Source organism: Clytia hemisphaerica, unplaced genomic scaffold, assembly GCF_902728285.1.
Source record: "Clytia hemisphaerica strain Z4C2 unplaced genomic scaffold, Clytia hemisphaerica genome assembly, whole genome shotgun sequence".
Taxonomy (NCBI): domain Eukaryota; kingdom Metazoa; phylum Cnidaria; class Hydrozoa; order Leptothecata; family Clytiidae; genus Clytia; species Clytia hemisphaerica.
Window position 1 is genome coordinate 56,548 of NW_027103250.1, and position 19,578 is coordinate 76,125.

At 40.6% G+C, this 19,578-nt stretch overlaps 1 protein-coding gene across 1 annotated transcript in view; it reads right to left on the bottom strand.

Annotated features, from left to right (window-relative positions):
• Positions 1 to 663: 663 nt before the first annotated feature.
• The window catches only part of LOC136824852 (oxysterol-binding protein 1-like), a 37,431-nt gene continuing 18,516 nt past the window's right edge, over positions 664 to 19,578 (bottom strand). The window contains exons 7-11 of the mRNA XM_067080830.1: positions 5,210 to 5,455; positions 4,480 to 4,701; positions 3,561 to 3,656; positions 1,898 to 2,103; positions 664 to 1,556 (exon numbers count right to left, since the gene is read on the bottom strand). Of these exons, the coding sequence (XP_066936931.1) occupies positions 1,181 to 1,556; positions 1,898 to 2,103; positions 3,561 to 3,656; positions 4,480 to 4,701; positions 5,210 to 5,455 (1,146 nt within the window). The 3' untranslated portion in view covers positions 664 to 1,180. The remainder of the gene's footprint in view (positions 1,557 to 1,897; positions 2,104 to 3,560; positions 3,657 to 4,479; positions 4,702 to 5,209; positions 5,456 to 19,578) is intronic.

Below are 19,578 nucleotides of genomic sequence, written 5' to 3' on the forward strand. Positions count from 1 at the left end.
CAACTTCTTTCATAAGATTGACACAGTTTTGAATAATTTGAATAAATTACCAATCTATTGAAGAAAAAATAAGGAAATTCATCCAATCCAAGCTTTCATACTATTCTTCAATTTTTATCAACTTGATTTTTACTTCTTCTGATAGATATATACTTTTATTGCCGTTATTACAGCTATATAATATTTTACTTTTGCCAAGGAATTTCCTTGTTTTACCTTTGTAATCAAAAGTTGTGTTCGATTTAAAGAACTTTTAAGAGGATCTGAGTTAAAAACATGGTATATACAAGTCATAATAACAACAAAGAGCTGCTTTTGCTGGCTTTTGAAAGATTGGGACCATGCTTGGCAAGTTTTAAGGGTGGTGTCTCCTATTTTCCTTGGTAATTTTAAAGCCGGTACCCGGTACTAAAAAGGGGGTGGGGGTCCCTTTTTCCTTAAAAAAAAGTAAGTACCCGGTACTAAAAGGGGGGTGGGGGTCCCTTTTTCCTTAAGAAAAAGTAAGTACCCGGTACTAAAAAGGGGGTGGTGGTACCTAAGACAATTTTTCTTAAAAATCAGGTTAGTACCCTATGGGTTAGTACCCTGCGGCTGTACCCCCCCCCCCTGTTCAATCCCTTAGTTACCACCCATAATAAAAAGCTCTCGTGAAAATTTGTCTTTGGTTGGTTCGCATACTCGTGAGCCCTGCTCAAGCTTTCATTCTTTATAAAAGGCTCATTAAAATCCCAAAAAGTTTGCCCTAGAAGAAAAGCTTTAAAAATAAATGAATTGAAAAATAGTTCTCTATATATAAACCAAATTATTTTCTCCTCAAAAGAAAATCATCATTTTGAAATCATAAAATTTCCTCCTTTTCGAGATTTCCCATTTTCGAACTAATATGATTGTTAATTCCATTTTTCTGGCCAATCCAGTTCGAATTGGTGTGGATGTCATTTCAATCAGAGTTCGAATCCACTCAATATAATAATTTGATCTAACTGAACAGAAGTATAATCATCTCTAGCAGCCTCTTTACCGTCTGCGAATAAAGATCGTTCGACCAATCAAAGGCGTTGTTGTCATCATCTCCAATCAATGACAGCCAATCAACAATCCCGGATTGCTTTGCTCAGCCAATCACAATTCTTTAATTGCGGTACATGGCCCTCACAAGTAAGCCATCGAGATGACCCGATCAAATAGAGTTGAGATAAATCTTTGGACACGTGCTCCAATCATTTTTCTCTTTTGCTTCCCAGTAGCCTCCTTTATAAATGAAGATTTTGCCGTCCATATATTCGTCATTGATCTGTTCAAACCACCTCGGTTTGTATCCTTCATAAACCCGCCCTTCATCAGACGCCGACTCCGCCTCTTGTTCGCGTAACTTTCGTCGCACCCGTTGAAGCTCTTCTAACTGTTGTTTGATCTTATTAGCGTCGTCGAAGTTTTGTTGTTCCATGAGTCGGAGATCGGGTCGCAGTCGAGAGTCGGTGATTGCGATCCCTTCTGCTTCTTGATTCAATGAACATGTGAACTCGCCGAAGTGATACATCAATTTCGCCCCCGGTCTGTAAAAAGAAATCGAAATAATCAATAATACTTGCCGAGAGGCCATTTATGATTCATATAAGGCTCTATCAAAATTAAACAAACGAAGTGATATATTACCTGGTCTAAAAGCGTAAAAAATCTGAAACTTTCATTGTGTTTATATTGAGAAAATAAATTCAATTTGAATGATCTATACAAGAGACCTTCAACATGAAACTGCTATTGTCTCGATGTTTTGCATCCTTGCACAGTGGTTAAGACAATACTAAGACGGAAAATGGAGCTTACACAGCAAATTATTCGGAATTTTGAGACGGGAAAACTTCTTTATAGACTTCACTTTTTTTAACATACTTACACTGGAGGTATTTTGGTCCACAACAATTGCGATGGAAGCATCTGTGGATTGCTTGATTTCGACGTCGGCATTCCTTGCGGCTGTTTCCCTGACAACGCTGCGTTAGGCTCTTTATACACCATCTTGGCAATCTCAACTTTTTGATCCCACGTGCCCGATAAGACGTACCGCGTCACATTGTTCTTGTCCGCTACAAAACCCGTCACCTGAAAATAAAATAATCTTTGTGTGAGAGCCTCACGAACGGTTTTTGGCCGTACGGATCACCGGCGGACCGCTCGGGTCACTTGATTCCCAGAACCCTGGTCACTGAACCAGACCCCAGTGAGACCGAGGCAGTTAACGTGCGACTCCAAGGGAAGAAGGACGTTAGATTGTGGGTTACTTCCTTTTGTCAGAAACGGGGCAAAAATATGGAAAGGCTTTGTTCTCACTTTGAACAATAGTATTCGAAGTTCAATTATTTGAATCTTTCAGTACAGTAAAACCTCCAATTAGCGGACACTGAGGAAAATGTAGTTTCAGACATTAAGATACAAGTAATAAGTGATTTCAAATAATTTATTTCAAGCATTTTTTTGTTTGTTTTTCCAAATTTTGTTTACAAAGATTCAGTTTTTCCTTTACCCGTTGACTTGCTTTTCTGTGCTCTTTCCCAACCCTGAAGATGACTTTGTTATTTTTAGTATTTTTAGACTTTTCTTGAACGATTGAAAAAATGTAGTTTGTTGTGTTTAAATAACCTTTCTCGAGTCTTTTCATGTTCCTATGTCTTTAGGGAAATGCCTAAAACCATAATTTCATATTTGCGGCCCCCTAGTACGGTTTAATTTCGAAATTTGAGCCTGAAACTCAAAACCCTCCAAAAGGCGGACACCTCTAATTAGCGGACACTAATCCGATTTCCCGATGGTGTCCGGTAATTAGAGGTTCCACAGTTATTCAAATCCTTTTGTAATTCGAACAAATTCACCTTTCCAGTTCGAATTAGCGAGAGTCAACTGTATGTAGCGATACCCATTTCAGATCCGAGGACCTTTAATTGAATGCTTTAAGTTTGAACGGAATTGAAACCCCTTGAGTACTAATTAGCAACCGTAGCATAAAGGTAGAGCATCCAGCTACGGTGCGCAAGGTTGTGGGCTCGATCCCCAGCCGGTTCATACCAAAGATTCCCAAAATGGTACTTGATGCCTCTCTGCTTGATGCTCAGCAACTAAAGAGACGGATCAAGGGTAAGTGGAGAAATCCCCTACCTTCGGGTAGACAGCTATACGAAAAGGGAGCCATCGGGTCGCCCTCGACTGCGGTCGCAAGCTTACTTACTAATTACTAAAAAGTTAAACACAAAACTAGCAAACCCTGCTACATACAGTGTGTCCCAAAAAAGCGGACGAATTTTAATATGAAGTAAAATCCTTATAATTTATGCGAAATTTTATGACTTGCATACTTAATATTTCAATCTCAAAAACCTCTTCAATCATCTTGGTAATCGAATACCTATTGATTGTACAGAGAATTATGATCTCATTTCAATCATTCAAAAGCCCAATTTAAACAATGAGTTTTGAGGATTTTCCCTTATATTTTAAGATTTTTTCCGCTTTTTTCGGGACACATTGTATATAGGCTTTTGAAAATTCCAATGAGGCTACTGTACCTTTTTAGGAGTGTCACGTGAGAAGTAACTGTACGCATGATATTTCAAAACACATTTTTCGCCCGTCAAATGATTCTTGATCTCCATGTCGCCGGACTGAAACACAAAGTTTAGACGAAAAATTAGATGTATTATTGAATTGCTTGTAAAAAAACCCGCACCCCTTTTCTCAAGAAGTATCCAATGTACGCCAAAAGATATCAAGCCTCATAAAATAAGGCCCGAACAAAATAAGGCCCGAACAAAATAAGGCCCGAACAAAATAAGGCCCGAACAAAATAAGACCCGAGAAAAATTTACGCTAGGAAGCTTTCTAAACAATCCCAACCCTCTCTAAGGAAAAGAATACCAAGAGAGCTCAGTTCGACTACAACTTATTTCAATGATTATCAATTGAAATTAGCTTCAATTATAAGACGATTACCTTAAGTGGATTAATTTTGGCGGGGATGAATTTCGGCGAAAATTCGCCAAATTAAATCCCCACAAAAATTTCAAAAACCGATCACTCGCCAAATCAAATCCCCGCCGAATTTAACAAGAAGAATATTATGTGATAAATCTTTTTTGTATATTTAATAGAAATTTCAGTGTCTCAAAATTTCCAATTCGCTAAATTAAATCCCCTCCAAATTTTACCAAATTGATCTATCGCCAAAATTAATCCATACCAAAATTAATCCACTTAAGGTACAGTAAGGTAACTGAAAGATCCTTAATTTCAAAGTTAACGAAGTGTGCAAAAGGGGCTGACACAGTCATAGGTATATAGTGTGTACGCAAAAATTTTCCGAATATTTGACACCCCCTTGTACACAGAGAACAACAGACGTACGCTTTTGAACTCCCCCTCTCCCCCCTTCACTACTGACTTATGAACACAAACAGAGATATAAATAATGAAATTTCACGCAGTTACCTGATCAATCCATAGTTTACCAACAATGATATTATTGACAGTCGTGGTCACTTTCTTCCAAGTATAATGATCTCCGGTCTTGGCGAACTTACAATGAGCTGTCCCTAACGGTGTGACCAGGAGATATTTACCGCGAAATTTACTACTCATTGTGAAATTCTGCCACAACGTCCATCCACGCCCTTCGGCGTGGTGTGCCAATGAGGGCGGATGGTGGCTCACCTGTAGAAGAGCGAATATACAAAGTTATAACGATTAATGTAAGCTAGGTATTATAATTTTGCAGAAACAAACATTCCAAAACAAATAGAGATGCAAGAATTCCCCAAACATCATTTAGATTATAAGACTACACCGATTGGAAATATAGAAAATAGAAAAAATAAGCAAGGTTCAGAAACTTTACAAATCCAAGGATATTTCTTGTGTTTAAATGCTAGTAAAACACAGAACTTTTTTCACAAAATTCTTATTACTATCCAATATTGCAACCAGCCTGGGTGAGTCCAGATCCAGAGGTCAAAAATAGAAAAAAATTACGCAATTTTGTTTTCAAAAGCAATTTATCGGGACGGAAATCAAAAAAAGAACATTTCATGATGGACGGACTATTCCTTCTATAAAGACGGAAAAGTTGTAACACTGAATTACTGCCAACCAAGAGTGATTAAGACATGTAAGCATCGAAGTCTCAATGTTCAAAATCATTATAACCGTTCATAAAACGCACCTGTTCAGCTAATGAAGTCCATCCTTTATCGTTCGTTCGATCCAATTCATACGTTTCCCCTAGCAACGGGTTGAACGGTTTTCCCGTTCGAATCGCGGTGGAAGCGTAACAAGAGATTGAGAAAGCGGCGATGTAACAAATCTGCTCGATGGATGTTTGACATGTGGCTGCTTTGTCTAACAGTTCAGAGTATTCCAGCTCCTCTGTTAAGCGTTGCGTCATGGAAAGAGGTTCGCTGAAGTTGACCTGGAGGAGAACGAATTTCAATGAGCTCTTCCACAATATGTTCGTACATGGGGGTGGAGGGTATAGTGTCCGGGTTAGGGTAGTGAAAAATCTACAAAATTTTACCATGTCCGGAAGGGAAACTTACTCTGTTTGAGGGTAATTTTTGAATAGGGGGTCAAGTAATGCTTATTGGAGGGGGGTTAGACCTGCTGTTCGGGGGAAAAACCCAATGTTGCAGTTGGTTATTTTTGTGAGACCGTGAGCTGGGAGATGAATCACAACATTCGATGATCTGAGAAGTAGAACGAATTTTCGAATACAGAAATTAGGAGCCTTAAGCAAAGAGTAATTTAGTGTATCGTTGTATATGATGTTTTAATATGTAAATACAATACACTTAACATTGTGAAGTATTTAAACGAGAAAGTAAATCTAAAAGTTCACTCCTGGAACAAGAGTCTAAAGAGACTAACATACCGGCATAGGAATTTTGCTGAGTTCTTTTGGAACAAGATTCGAGAAGACTAACATACCAGCATAGGAATTTTGCTGAGCTCTTTTGGAACAAGAGCCGAGAAGACTAACATACCGGCATAGGAATTTTGCTGAGTTCTTTTGGAACAAGAGCCGAGAAGAGTAACATACCGGCATAGGAATTTTGCTGAGTTCTTTTGGAACAAGAGCCGAGAAGACTAACATACCGGCATAGGAATTTTGCTGAGTTCTTTTGGAACAAGAGCCGAGAAGACTAACATACCGGCATAGGAATTTGCTGAGTTCTTTTGGAACAAGAGCCGAGAAGACTAACATACCGGCATAGGAATTTTGCTGAGTTCTTTTGGAACAAGAGCCGAGAAGACTAACATACCGGCATAGGAATTTTGCTGAGTTCTTTTGGAACAAGAGCCGAGAAGAGTAACATACCGTCATAGGAATTTTGCTGAGTTCTTTTGGAACAAGAGCCGAGAAGACTAACATACCGGCATAGGAATTTTGCTGAGTTCTTTTGGAACAAGAGCCGAGAAGACTAACATACCGGCATAGGAATTTTGCTGAGTTCTTTTGGAACAAGAGCCGAGAAGACTAACATACCGGCATAGGAATTTTGCTGAGTTCTTTTGGAACAAGAGCCGAGAAGACTAACATACCGCATAGGAATTTTGCTGAGTTCTTTTGGAACAAGAGCCGAGAAGACTAACATACCGGCATAGGAATTTTGCTGAGTTCTTTTGGAACAAGAGCCGAGAAGACTAACATACCGGCATAGGAATTTTGCTGAGTTCTTTTGGAACAAGAGCCGAGAAGACTAACATACCGCATAGGAATTTTGCTGAGTTCTTTTGGAACAAGAGCCGAGAAGACTAACATACCGGCATAGGAATTTTGCTGAGTTCTTTTGGAACAAGAGCCGAGAAGACTAACATACGGCATAGGAATTTTGCTGAGTTCTTTTGGAACAAGAGCCGAGAAGAGTAACATACCGTCATAGGAATTTTGCTGAGATCTTTTGGAACAAGAGCCGAGAAGACTAACATACCGTCATAGGAATTTTGCTGAGTTCTTTTGGAACAAGAGCCGAGAAGACTAACATACCGTCATAGGAATTTTGCTGAGTTCTTTTGGAACAAGAGCCGAGAAGACTAACATACCAGCATAGGAATTTTGCTGAGTTCTTTTGGAACAAGAGCCGAGAAGAAGACTAACATACCGGCATAGGAATTTTGCTGAGTTCTTTTGGAACAAGAGCCGAGAAGAGTAACATACCGTCATAGGAATTTTGCTGAGTTCTTTTGGAACAAGAGCCGAGAAGACTAACATACCGTCATAGGAATTTTGCTGAGTTCTTTTGGAACAAGAGCCGAGAAGACTAACATACCGCATAGGAATTTGCTGAGTTCTTTTGGAACAAGAGCCGAGAAGACTAACATACCGTCATAGGAATTTTGCTGAGTTCTTTTGGAACAAGAGCCGAGAAGACTAACATACCGGCATAGGAATTTTGCTGAGTTCTTTTGGAACAAGAGCCGAGAAGACTAACATACCGTCATAGGAATTTTGCTGAGTTCTTTGGAACAAGAGCCGAGAAGACTAACATACCGGCATAGGAATTTTGCTGAGTTCTTTTGGAACAAGAGCCGAGAAGACTAACATACCGCATAGGAATTTTGCTGAGTTCTTTTGAACAAGAGCCGAGAAGACTAACATACCGTCATAGGAATTTTGCTGAGTTCTTTTGGAACAAGAGCCGAGAAGACTAACATACCAGCATAGGAATTTTGCTGAGTCTTTTGGAACAAGAGCCGAGAAGAGTAACATACCAGCATAGGAATTTTGCTGAGTCTTTTGGAACAAGAGCCGAGAAGAGTAACATACCGGCATAGGAATTTTGCTGAGCTCTTTTGGAACAAGAGCCGAGAAGACTAACATACCGGCATAGGAATTTTGCTGAGTTCTTTTGGAACAAGAGCCGAGAAGACTAACATACCGGCATAGGAATTTTGCTGAGTTCTTTTGGAACAAGAGCCGAGAAGACAAACATACCGGCATAGGAATTTTGCTGAGTTCTTTTGGAACAAGAGCCGAGAAGAGTAACATACCGTCATAGGAATTTTGCTGAGTTCTTTTGGAACAAGAGCCGAGAAGACTAACATACCGTCATAGGAATTTTGCTGAGTTTTTTGGAACAAGAGCCGAGAAGACTAACATACCAGCATAGGAATTTTGCTGAGTTCTTTTGGAACAAGAGCCGAGAAGAGTAACATACAGCATAGGAATTTTGCTGAGCTCTTTTGGAACAAGAGCCGAGAAGAGTAACATACCGGCATAGGAATTTTGCTGAGCTCTTTTGGAACAAGAGCCGAGAAGACTAACATACCGGCATAGGAATTCTGCTGAGTTCTTTTGAAACAAGAGCTGAGAAGACTAACATACCGGCATAGGAATTTTGCTGAGTTCTTTTGGAACAAGAGCCGAGAAGACAAACATACCGGCATAGGAATTTTGCTGAGTTCTTTTGGAACAAGAGCCGAGAAGAGTAACATACCGTCATAGGAATTTTGCTGAGATCTTTTGGAACAAGAGCCGAGAAGACTAACATACCGTCATAGGAATTTTGCTGAGTTATTTTGGAACAAGAGCCGAGAAGACTAACATACCGTCATAGGAATTTTGCTGAGTTCTTTTGGAACAAGAGCCGAGAAGACTAACATACCAGCATAGGAATTTTGCTGAGTTCTTTTGGAACAAGAGCCGAGAAGAGTAACATACCGTCATAGGAATTTTGCTGAGATCTTTTGGAACAAGAGCCGAGAAGACAAACATACCGTCATAGGAATTTTGCTGAGTTCTTTTGGAACAAGAGCCGAGAAGACTAACATACCGGCATAGGAATTTTGCTGAGTTCTTTTGGAACAAGAGCCGAGAAGAGTAACATACCGTCATAGGAATTTTGCTGAGTTCTTTTGGAACAAGAGCCGAGAAGACTAACATACCGTCATAGGAATTTTGCTGAGTTCTTTTGGAACAAGAGCCGAGAAGACTAACATACCGTCATAGGAATTTTGCTGAGTTCTTTTGGAACAAGAGCCGAGAAGACTAACATACCGGCATAGGAATTTTGCTGAGTTCTTTTGGAACAAGAGCCGAGAAGACTAACATACCAGCATAGGAATTTTGCTGAGTTCTTTTGGAACAAGAGCCGAGAAGACTAACATACCGGCATAGGAATTTTGCTGAGTTCTTTTGGAACAAGAGCCGAGAAGACTAACATACCGGCATAGGAATTTTGCTGAGTTCTTTTGGAACAAGAGCCGAGAAGACTAACATACCGTCATAGGAATTTTGCTGAGTTCTTTTGGAACAAGAGCCGAGAAGACTAACATACCAGCATAGGAATTTTGCTGAGTTCTTTTGGAACAACAGCCGAGAAGAGTAACATACCAGCATAGGAATTTTGCTGAGCTCTTTTGGAACAAGAGCCGAGAAGAGTAACATACCGGCATAGGAATTTTGCTGAGCTCTTTTGGAACAAGAGCCGAGAAGACTAACATACCGGCATAGGAATTCTGCTGAGTTCTTTTGAAACAAGAGCTGAGAAGACTAACATACCGGCATAGGAATTTTGCTGAGTTCTTTTGGAACAAGAGCCGAGAAGACTAACATACCGGCATAGGAATTTTGCTGAGTTCTTTTGGAACAAGAGCCGAGAAGAGTAACATACCGTCATAGGAATTTTGCTGAGATCTTTTGGAACAAGAGCCGAGAAGACTAACATACCGTCATAGGAATTTTGCTGAGTTATTTTGGAACAAGAGCCGAGAAGACTAACATACCGTCATAGGAATTTTGCTGAGTTCTTTTGGAACAAGAGCCGAGAAGACTAACATACCAGCATAGGAATTTTGCTGAGTTCTTTTGGAACAAGAGCCGAGAAGACTAACATACCGGCATAGGAATTTTGCTGAGTTCTTTTGGAACAAGAGCCGAGAAGAGTAACATACCGTCATAGGAATTTTGAGATCTTTTGGAACAAGAGCCGAGAAGACTAACATACCGTCATAGGAATTTTGCTGAGTTATTTTGGAACAAGAGCCGAGAAGACTAACATACCAGCATAGGAATTTTGCTGAGTTCTTTTGGAACAAGAGCCGAGAAGACTAACATACCGTCATAGGAATTTTGCTGAGTTCTTTTGGAACAAGAGCCGAGAAGACTAACATACCAGCATAGGAATTTTGCTGAGTTCTTTTGGAACAAGAGCCGAGAAGACTAACATACCGGCATAGGAATTTTGCTGAGTTCTTTTGGAACAAGAGCCGAGAAGAGTAACATACCGTCATAGGAATTTTGCTGAGATCTTTTGGAACAAGAGCCGAGAAGACTAACATACCGTCATAGGAATTTTGCTGAGTTATTTTGGAACAAGAGCCGAGAAGACTAACATACCAGCATAGGAATTTTGCTGAGTTCTTTTGGAACAAGAGCCGAGAAGACTAACATACCGTCATAGGAATTTTGCTGAGTTCTTTTGGAACAAGAGCCAAGAAGAGTAACATACCGTCATAGGAATTTTGCTGAGATCTTTTGGAACAAGAGCCGAGAAGACTAACATACCGTCATAGGAATTTTGCTGAGTTCTTTTGGAACAAGAGCCGAGAAGACTAACATACCGGCATAGGAATTTTGCTGAGTTCTTTTGGAACAAGAGCCGAGAAGACTAACATACCGTCATAGGAATTTTGCTGAGTTATTTTGGAACAAGAGCCGAGAAGACTAACATACCGTCATAGGAATTTTGCTGAGTTCTTTTGGAACAAGAGCCGAGAAGACTAACATACCAGCATAGGAATTTTGCTGAGTTCTTTTGGAACAAGAGCCGAGAAGACTAACATACCGTCATAGGAATTTTGCTGAGTTCTTTTGGAACAAGAGCCAAGAAGAGTAACATACCGTCATAGGAATTTTGCTGAGATCTTTTGGAACAAGAGCCGAGAAGACTAACATACCGTCATAGGAATTTTGCTGAGTTATTTTGGAACAAGAGCCGAGAAGACTAACATACCGTCATAGGAATTTTGCTGAGTTCTTTTGGAACAAGAGCCGAGAAGACTAACATACCAGCATAGGAATTTTGCTGAGTTCTTTTGGAACAACAGCCGAGAAGAGTAACATACCAGCATAGGAATTTTGCTGAGCTCTTTTGGAACAAGAGCCGAGAAGAGTAACATACCGGCATAGGAATTTTGCTGAGCTCTTTTGGAACAAGAGCCGAGAAGACTAACATACCGGCATAGGAATTTGCTGAGTTCTTTTGGAACAAGAGCTGAGAAGACTAACATACCGGCATAGGAATTTTGCTGAGTTCTTTTGGAACAAGAGCCGAGAAGACAAACATACCGGCATAGGAATTTTGCTGAGTTCTTTTGGAACAAGAGCCGAGAAGAGTAACATACCGTCATAGGAATTTTGCTGAGATCTTTTGGAACAAGAGCCGAGAAGACTAACATACCGTCATAGGAATTTTGCTGAGTTTTTTGGAACAAGAGCCGAGAAGACTAACATACCAGCATAGGAATTTTGCTGAGTTCTTTTGGAACAACAGCCGAGAAGAGTAACATACCAGCATAGGAATTTTGCTGAGCTCTTTTGGAACAAGAGCCGAGAAGAGTAACATACCGGCATAGGAATTTTGCTGAGCTCTTTTGGAACAAGAGCCGAGAAGACTAACATACCGGCATAGGAATTTTGCTGAGTTCTTTTTGGAACAAGAGCCGAGAAGACTAACATACCGGCATAGGAATTTTGCTGAGTTCTTTTGGAACAAGAGCCGAGAAGACAAACATACCGTCATAGGAATTTTGCTGAGTTCTTTTGGAACAAGAGCCGAGAAGAGTAACATACCGTCATAGGAATTTTGCTGAGATCTTTTGGAACAAGAGCCGAGAAGACTAACATACCGTCATAGGAATTTTGCTGAGTTATTTGGAACAAGAGCCGAGAAGACTAACATACCGTCATAGGAATTTTGCTGAGTTCTTTTGGAACAAGAGCCGAGAAGACTAACATACCAGCATAGGAATTTTGCTGAGTTCTTTTGGAACAAGAGCCGAGAAGAGTAACATACCGTCATAGGAATTTTGCTGAGATCTTTTGGAACAAGAGCCGAGAAGACTAACATACCGTCATAGGAATTTTGCTGAGTTCTTTTGGAACAAGAGCCGAGAAGACTAACATACCGGCATAGGAATTTTGCTGAGTTCTTTGGAACAAGAGCCGAGAAGAGTAACATACCGTCATAGGTTTTGCTGAGATCTTTTGGAACAAGAGCCGAGAAGACTAACATACCGTCATAGGAATTTTGCTGAGTTATTTTGGAACAAGAGCCGAGAAGACTAACATACCGTCATAGGAATTTTGCTGAGTTCTTTTGGAACAAGAGCCGAGAAGACTAACATACCAGCATAGGAATTTTGCTGAGTTCTTTTGGAACAAGAGCCGAGAAGACTAACATACCGGCATAGGAATTTTGCTGAGTTCTTTTGGAACAAGAGCCGAGAAGACTAACATACCGGCATAGGAATTTTGCTGAGTTCTTTTGGAACAAGAGCCGAGAAGACTAACATACCGTCATAGGAATTTTGCTGAGTTATTTTGGAACAAGAGCCGAGAAGACTAACATACCGGCATAGGAATTTTGCTGAGTTCTTTTGGAACAAGAGCCGAGAAGACTAACATACCGTCATAGGAATTTTGCTGAGTTATTTTGGAACAAGAGCCGAGAAGACTAACATACCGTCATAGGAATTTTGCTGAGTTATTTTGGAACAAGAGCCGAGAAGACTAACATACCAGCATAGGAATTTTGCTGAGTTCTTTTGGAACAAGAGCCGAGAAGACTAACATACCGTCATAGGAATTTTGCTGAGTTCTTTTGGAACAAGAGCCAAGAAGAGTAACATACCGTCATAGGAATTTTGCTGAGATCTTTTGGAACAAGAGCCGAGAAGACTAACATACCGTCATAGGAATTTTGCTGAGTTATTTTGGAACAAGAGCCGAGAAGACTAACATACCGTCATAGGAATTTTGCTGAGTTCTTTTGGAACAAGAGCCGAGAAGACTAACATACCAGCATAGGAATTTTGCTGAGTTCTTTTGGAACAACAGCCGAGAAGAGTAGCATACCAGCATAGGAATTTTGCTGAGCTCTTTTGGAACAAGAGCCGAGAAGAGTAACATACCGGCATAGGAATTTTGCTGAGCTCTTTTGGAACAAGAGCCGAGAAGACTAACATACCGGCATAGGAATTCTGCTGAGTTCTTTTGAAACAAGAGCTGAGAAGACTAACATACCGGCATAGGAATTTTGCTGAGTTCTTTGGAACAAGAGCCGAGAAGACAAACATACCGGCATAGGAATTTTGCTGAGTTCTTTTGGAACAAGAGCCGAGAAGAGTAACATACCGTCATAGGAATTTTGCTGAGATCTTTTGGAACAAGAGCCGAGAAGACTAACATACCGTCATAGGAATTTTGCTGAGTTATTTTGGAATAAGAGCCGAGAAGACTAACATACCAGCATAGGAATTTTGCTGAGTTCTTTTGGAACAACAGCCGAGAAGAGTAACATACCAGCATAGGAATTTTGCTGAGCTCTTTTGGAACAAGAGCCGAGAAGAGTAACATACCGGCATAGGAATTTTGCTGAGCTCTTTTGGAACAAGAGCCGAGAAGACTAACATACCGGCATAGGAATTCTGCTGAGTTCTTTTGAAACAAGAGCTGAGAAGACTAACATACCGGCATAGGAATTTTGCTGAGTTCTTTTGGAACAAGAGCCGAGAAGACAAACATACCGTCATAGGAATTTTGCTGAGTTCTTTTGGAACAAGAGCCGAGAAGAGTAACATACCGTCATAGGAATTTTGCTGAGATCTTTTGGAACAAGAGCCGAGAAGACTAACATACCGTCATAGGAATTTTGCTGAGTTATTTTGGAACAAGAGCCGAGAAGACTAACATACCGTCATAGGAATTTTGCTGAGTTCTTTTGGAACAAGAGCCGAGAAGACTAACATACCAGCATAGGAATTTTGCTGAGTTCTTTTGGAACAAGAGCCGAGAAGAGTAACATACCGTCATAGGAATTTTGCTGAGATCTTTGGAACAAGAGCCGAGAAGACTAACATACCGTCATAGGAATTTTGCTGAGTTCTTTTGGAACAAGAGCCGAGAAGACTAACATACCGGCATAGGAATTTTGCTGAGTTCTTTTGGAACAAGAGCCGAGAAGAGTAACATACCGTCATAGGAATTTTGCTGAGATCTTTTGGAACAAGAGCGAGAAGACTAACATACCGTCATAGGAATTTTGCTGAGTTATTTTGGAACAAGAGCCGAGAAGACTAACATACCGTCATAGGAATTTTGCTGAGTTCTTTTGGAACAAGAGCCGAGAAGACTAACATACCAGCATAGGAATTTTGCTGAGTTCTTTTGGAACAAGAGCCGAGAAGACTAACATACCGCATAGGAATTTTGCTGAGTTCTTTTGGAACAAGAGCCGAGAAGACTAACATACCGGCATAGGAATTTTGCTGAGTTCTTTTGGAACAAGAGCCGAGAAGACTAACATACCGTCATAGGAATTTTGCTGAGTTCTTTTGGAACAAGAGCCGAGAAGACTAACATACCAGCATAGGAATTTTGCTGAGTTCTTTTGGAACAACAGCCGAGAAGAGTAACATACCAGCATAGGAATTTTGCTGAGCTCTTTTGGAACAAGAGCCGAGAAGAGTAACATACCGGCATAGGAATTTTGCTGAGCTCTTTTGGAACAAGAGCCGAGAAGACTAACATACCGGCATAGGAATTCTGCTGAGTTCTTTTGAAACAAGAGCTGAGAAGACTAACATACCGGCATAGGAATTTTGCTGAGTTCTTTTGGAACAAGAGCCGAGAAGACAAACATACCGGCATAGGAATTTTGCTGAGTTCTTTTGGAACAAGAGCCGAGAAGAGTAACATACCGTCATAGGAATTTTGCTGAGATCTTTTGGAACAAGAGCCGAGAAGACTAACATACCGTCATAGGAATTTTGCTGAGTTATTTTGGAACAAGAGCCGAGAAGACTAACATACCGTCATAGGAATTTTGCTGAGTTCTTTTGGAACAAGAGCCGAGAAGACTAACATACCAGCATAGGAATTTTGCTGAGTTCTTTTGGAACAAGAGCCGAGAAGACTAACATACCGGCATAGGAATTTTGCTGAGTTCTTTTGGAACAAGAGCCGAGAAGAGTAACATACCGTCATACGAATTTTGCTGAGATCTTTTGGAACAAGAGCCGAGAAGACTAACATACCGTCATAGGAATTTTGCTGAGTTATTTTGGAACAAGAGCCGAGAAGACTAACATACCAGCATAGGAATTTTGCTCAGTTCTTTTGGAACAAGAGCCGAGAAGACTAACATACCGTCATAGGAATTTTGCTGAGTTCTTTTGGAACAAGAGCCAAGAAGAGTAACATACCGTCATAGGAATTTTGCTGAGATCTTTTGGAACAAGAGCCGAGAAGACTAACATACCGTCATAGGAATTTTGCTGAGTTATTTTGGAACAAGAGCCGAGAAGACTAACATACCGGCATAGGAATTTTGCTGAGTTCTTTTGGAACAAGAGCCGAGAAGACTAACATACCGTCATAGGAATTTTGCTGAGTTCTTTTGGAACAAGAGCCAAGAAGAGTAACATACCGTCATAGGAATTTTGCTGAGATCTTTTGGAACAAGAGCCGAGAAGACTAACATACCGTCATAGGAATTTTGCTGAGTTCTTTTTGGAACAAGAGCCGAGAAGACTAACATACCGGCATAGGAATTTTGCTGAGTTCTTTTGGAACAAGAGCCGAGAAGACTAACATACCGTCATAGGAATTTTGCTGAGTTCTTTTGGAACAAGAGCCAAGAAGAGTAACATACCGTCATAGGAATTTTGCTGAGATCTTTTGGAACAAGAGCCGAGAAGACAAACATACCAGCATAGGAATTTTGCTGAGTTCTTTTGGAACAACAGCCGAGAAGAGTAACATACCAGCATAGGAATTTTGCTGAGCTCTTTTGGAACAAGAGCCGAGAAGAGTAACATACCGGCATAGGAATTTTGCTGAGTTCTTTTGGAACAAGAGCCGAGAAGACTAACATACCGTCATAGGAATTTTGCTGAGTTCTTTTGGAACAAGAGCCAAGAAGAGTAACATACCGTCATAGGAATTTTGCTGAGATCTTTTGGAACAAGAGCCGAGAAGACAAACATACCAGCATAGGAATTTTGTTGAGTTCTTTTGGAACAACAGCCGAGAAGAGTAACATACCAGCATAGGAATTTTGCTGAGCTCTTTTGGAACAAGAGCCGAGAAGAGTAACATACCGGCATAGGAATTTTGCTGAGCTCTTTTGGAACAAGAGCCGAGAAGACTAACATACCGGCATAGGAATTTTGCTGAGTTCTTTTGGAACAAGAGCCGAGAAGACTAACATACCGGCATAGGAATTTTGCTGAGTTCTTTTGGAACAAGAGCCGAGAAGACAAACATACCGGCATAGGAATTTTGCTGAGTTCTTTTGGAACAAGAGCCGAGAAGAGTAACATACCGTCATAGGAATTTTGCTGAGATCTTTTGGAACAAGAGCCGAGAAGACTAACATACCGTCATAGGAATTTTGCTGAGTTATTTTGGAACAAGAGCCGAGAAGACTAACATACCGTCATAGGAATTTTGCTGAGTTCTTTTGGAACAAGAGCCGAGAAGACTAACATACCAGCATAGGAATTTTGCTGAGTTCTTTTGGAACAACAGCCGAGAAGAGTAACATACCAGCATAGGAATTTTGCTGAGCTCTTTTGGAACAAGAGCCGAGAAGAGTAACATACCGGCATAGGAATTTTGCTGAGCTCTTTTGGAACAAGAGCCGAGAAGACTAACATACCGGCATAGGAATTCTGCTGAGTTCTTTTGAAACAAGAGCTGAGAAGACTAACATACCGGCATAGGAATTTTGCTGAGTTCTTTTGGAACAAGAGCCGAGAAGACTAACATACCGGCATAGGAATTTTGCTGAGTTCTTTTGGAACAAGAGCCGAGAAGAGTAACATACCGTCATAGGAATTTTGCTGAGATCTTTTGGAACAAGAGCCGAGAAGACTAACATACCGTCATAGGAATTTTGCTGAGTTATTTTGGAACAAGAGCCGAGAAGACTAACATACCGTCATAGGAATTTTGCTGAGTTCTTTTGGAACAAGAGCCGAGAAGACTAACATACCAGCATAGGAATTTTGCTGAGTTCTTTTGGAACAAGAGCCGAGAAGACTAACATACCGGCATAGGAATTTTGCTGAGTTCTTTTGGAACAAGAGCCGAGAAGACTAACATACCGGCATAGGAATTTTGCTGAGTTCTTTTGGAACAAGAGCCGAGAAGACTAACATACCGTCATAGGAATTTTGCTGAGTTCTTTTGGAACAAGAGCCGAGAAGACTAACATACCAGCATAGGAATTTTGCTGAGTTCTTTTGGAACAACAGCCGAGAAGAGTAACATACCAGCATAGGAATTTTGCTGAGCTCTTTTGGAACAAGAGCCGAGAAGAGTAACATACCGGCATAGGAATTTTGCTGAGCTCTTTTGGAACAAGAGCCGAGAAGACTAACATACCGGCATAGGAATTCTGCTGAGTTCTTTTGAAACAAGAGCTGAGAAGACTAACATACCGGCATAGGAATTTTGCTGAGTTCTTTTGGAACAAGAGCCGAGAAGACAAACATACCGGCATAGGAATTTTGCTGAGTTCTTTTGGAACAAGAGCCGAGAAGAGTAACATACCGTCATAGGATTTTGCTGAGATCTTTTGGAACAAGAGCCGAGAAGACTAACATACCGTCATAGGAATTTTGCTGAGTTATTTTGGAACAAGAGCCGAGAAGACTAACATACCGTCATAGGAATTTTGCTGAGTTCTTTTGGAACAAGAGCCGAGAAGACTTACATACCAGCATAGGAATTTTGCTGAGTTCTTTTGGAACAAGAGCCGAGAAGACTAACATACCGGCATAGGAATTTTGCTGAGTTCTTTTCGAACAAGAGCCGAGAAGAGTAACATACCGTCATAGGAATTTTGCTGAGATCTTTTGGAACAAGAGCCGAGAAGACTAACATACCGTCATAGGAATTTTGCTGAGTTATTTTGGAACAAGAGCCGAGAAGACTAACATACCAGCATAGGAATTTTGCTGAGTTCTTTTGGAACAAGAGCCGAGAAGACTAACATACCGTCATAGGAATTTTGCTGAGTTCTTTTGGAACAAGAGCCAAGAAGAGTAACATACCGTCATAGGAATTTTGCTGAGATCTTTTGGAACAAGAGCCGAGAAGACTAACATACCGTCATAGGAATTTTGCTGAGTTATTTTGGAACAAGAGCCGAGAAGACTAACATACCGGCATAGGAATTTTGCTGAGTTCTTTTGGAACAAGAGCCGAGAAGACTAACATACCGTCATAGGAATTTTGCTGAGTTCTTTTGGAACAAGAGCCGAGAAGACTAACATACCGGCATAGGAATTTTGCTGAGTTCTTTTGGAACAAGAGCCGAGAAGACTAACATACCAGCATAGGAATTTTGCTGAGTTCTTTTGGAACAAGAGCCGAGAAGACTAACATACCGTCATAGGAATTTTGCTGAGTTCTTTTGGAACAAGAGCCGAGAAGACTAACATACCGGCATAGGAATTTTGCTGAGTTCTTTTGGAACAAGAGCCGAGAAGACTAACATACCGGCATAGGAATTTTGCTGAGTTCTTTTGGAACAAGAGCCGAGAAGACTAACATACCGTCATAGGAATTTTGCTGAGTTCTTTTGGAACAAGAGCCGAGAAGACTAACATACCAGCATAGGAATTTTGCTGAGTTCTTTTGGAACAACAGCCGAGAAGAGTAACATACCAGCATAGGAATTTTGCTGAGCTCTTTTGGAACAAGAGCCGAGAAGAGTAACATACCGGCATAGGAATTTTGCTGAGCTCTTTTGGAACAAGAGCCGAGAAGACTAACATACCGGCATAGGAATTTTGCTGAGCTCTTTTGGAACAAGAGCCGAGAAGAGTAACATACCGGCATATGAATTTTGCTGAGTTCTTTTGGAACAAGAACCGAGAAGACTAACATACCGTCATAGGAATTTTGCTGAGCTCTTTTGGAACAAGAGCCGAGAAGACTAACATACCGGCATAGGAATTTTGCTGAGTTCTTTTGGAACAAGAGCCGAGAAGACTAACATACCGGCATAGGAATTTTGCTGAGTTCTTTTGGAACAAGAGCCGAGAAGACTAACATACCGTCATAGGAATTTTGCTGAGTTCTTTTGGAACAAGAGCCGAGAAGACTAACATACCGTCATAGGAATTTTGCTGAGTTCTTTTGGAACAAGAGCCGAGAAGAGTAACATACCGTCATAGGAATTTTGCTGAGTTCTTTTGGAACAAGAGCCGAGAAGACTAACATACCGGCATAGGAATTTTGCTGAGTTCTTTTGGAACAAGAGCCGAGAAGACTAACATACCGGCATAGGAATTTTGCTGAGT